Source organism: Chaetura pelagica, unplaced genomic scaffold (assembly GCF_000747805.2).
Source record: "Chaetura pelagica isolate M959 unplaced genomic scaffold, ChaPel_1.0 scaffold612, whole genome shotgun sequence".
NCBI lineage: Eukaryota > Metazoa > Chordata > Aves > Apodiformes > Apodidae > Chaetura > Chaetura pelagica.
The window spans coordinates 442,636-445,060 of NW_009952448.1; the positions used below are offsets into that span (position 1 = coordinate 442,636).

Sequence of the window (2,425 nt, forward strand, 5' to 3'; positions counted from 1 at the left end):
CCGGGGGTTTGTGGCCCGGGCCCGGGGCGGGGGGGAGCCCCTGGCACGGCCCGGGAGCAGCTCCCGGCTCCGCGGGCAGCAGCTGGAACAGCCTGTCGCTGGGATTCCTGTCACAGCTGAGGCCTGGAAACAGCCCTTCCCGGGCTCGCTGGGCAGCCTGAAGATGCTCCTGCTGGCTGGAGGGCTCCTCACACCTGCTGGGGGCACAGGGTCTCCTTCCCACGCTGCTCTCCTGGGCGCTGAAGAAATCCAAGGGCTCAGCAAAGCCCCGCTCGTGCCGGGGCTCCCCCCCAAGCCCCCCCCCCAAGCTGCTTGTTTCCATCATCTCTGGGTTCCACTGAGTGTCCCACGTCACTCCGGGGCTTGGATCCTTGGAAAACTTCTCTGCAGCCCTTCCTGGAGGCTCCGAGTCACCCACTGTGCTTTCAAAGGCATCTGCTGGAGGGTCCCTCCTGGGGTTTGCATCGTGCACTGAAACAGAGAGATTTGAGAGCCTCACCTGGGGAAGCTGCTCAGGAGCCTCCCCCAGGGCTGCAGGCACAGCAGGGACAGAGAGGAGCTGAGCTGGGGGCTTTAAGCTGAGAGGAGAGCAAGGACAGAACATGGAATCACAGAATTGTTTGGGTTGGAAAAGCCCTTTAAGGTCATGGAGTCCAACCCTTCCCCCAGCCCTGCCCATTCCCCACTGCCCCATGTCCCTCAGCACCATCTCCAGGGCTTGGAAACCCCTCCAGGGATGGGGACTCCCCCCCTGCCCTGGGCAGCCTGGGCCAGGCCCTGACAACCCTTGGCAGGCAGGAATTGTTCCCCAGATCCAACCTCCACCTCCCCTGGCACAACTTGAGGCCGGTTCCTCTTGTCCCATCCCTTGTTCCTGGGGAGCAGAGCCCGACCCCCCTGGCTCCAACCTCCTCTCAGGCAGCTGCAGAGCCAGCAGGTCTCCCCTCAGCCTCCTTTGCTCCAGGCTGGACACCCCCAGCTCCCTCAGCTGCTCCTCCCAAGTTCTCCAGCCCCTTCCCCAGCTCCTTGCCCTCCTCTGGAAGGAGCTGGGTGGAGCTGACCCAGCCTTACACCAGGGCAATATCCTGGATGACCTTTTTCTGTGGGGCAAAGTCATTCCCATTGGCAGCTCCCAGCATCCTGAGAGGTTATCCCTTGGTTGACTGCATCCCAACTTCATCACATGCCCAGGAATGAGTAACTCCAGGAGGGAAGGAGCTCCAGGCATGGAGTACCAGAAATGCTCTAAACCAAATTTGCCACCCCAGAAATCTCAGCTGAAACCCATCCCTGACCTGTACTTGAGTCTGCAGAGATCTCTTCTTTCTCCAAGTCCTGCTCCGGGCAGCGTGGCTCCTCCTCTTGTTTAATCCATGATAGAACATCAGTTGCATAAGCCTGGAATCCTGTTCGTGGGGGGGAAATTACACAACTGAGACACACGGGAGAGAGACGCAGGATGTGGGAACTCACAGAGAGAGGGAGGTGCTGACAAAGCCTGAGGGAGGCCATGAGGAGCCAACCTGAGGGGTAATTCCTGCAGTGGGTGTTTTTGCCAGGGAATCCTCACCTGTGTCAGGGTCTCTTGGGAAGTCCTGGCTCTCCATGCCTGGCAGCTCCCTGGGATCCACCTCTTGGCTGTTCCTGGCCTGACTTGAAGCCTCAGGCTCATAAAATGTTTCCTCTGCTAAAGGAGAAAACCCAAAACAAGCCCATCAGACCTGTGCAAGCTCAGGATTCCACAAGGGTGAGACCTGCTCTTGTTTTGCTGTTTCCCATCAAGCCAAGTTCCCCCAAGCCCAGTTTCTTAATGAAACCTGGATGGAAAGGTCTAAAAATGCCAGTGTGCTACATGCACTGGAAGGTAAGTAACGTGAGAGCAGAGCCTACAGGGAGAGCTGCTCCCCTTGGTGAAGGGTGAGGCCAGCCAAGCTCCAGCATGGAAAGCTTCCTCTGTAAGGAAAAGAGGCACCACCAAGTGAGGAGGCAAGAAACAGCCCCCCTGGGCTGTGTCACCTCCCCACACAGCGACAGCACGCGCTTCTGGAGGCAGAAAATCCACAGAGGAGAAGGGAGGAGGGAATAAAGACAACCTGCCACCTCTGGGTATGAGGGAGGAGAGGCACTGAGGTCCCTGCAGGAGGAGGCTGCAGGGGATGTGGAGCTGAGGAGCTGCCACAGCTGCTCCAATTCACATGCAGCTGGTGGCACCGGCCATGGAGCTCGTCCTGGCACCGGCTTCTGCCTCCTCCAAATGGACCCTCTGGCCTCTGAAAGTGCCTCGTGGCCCCCTGTGCACCAGATACTGAACCAGCTTAGAGCTGCCCACTCAGGCTGATACTATCAAGTCAGGAAAAGAAAACATTCCCTGTTCCCTGCTGCACTGCTGGGGTGAGAACCAGCCCCTCCGAAGCGGCTGCGCGGG

General features: G+C 59.0%; 1 protein-coding gene across 1 annotated transcript in view; it reads right to left on the bottom strand.

Moving 5' to 3' along the window:
• LOC104398441 (zinc finger protein 774-like) overlaps window positions 1-2,425 on the bottom strand; it is a gene marked incomplete at its 5' end in the record, with an annotated part of 6,369 nt that overhangs the window by 452 nt on the left and 3,492 nt on the right. The window contains 3 exons of the mRNA XM_010008551.1: window positions 29-471; window positions 1,296-1,406; window positions 1,571-1,687. Of these exons, the coding sequence (XP_010006853.1) occupies window positions 29-471; window positions 1,296-1,406; window positions 1,571-1,687 (671 nt within the window). The remainder of the gene's footprint in view (window positions 1-28; window positions 472-1,295; window positions 1,407-1,570; window positions 1,688-2,425) is intronic.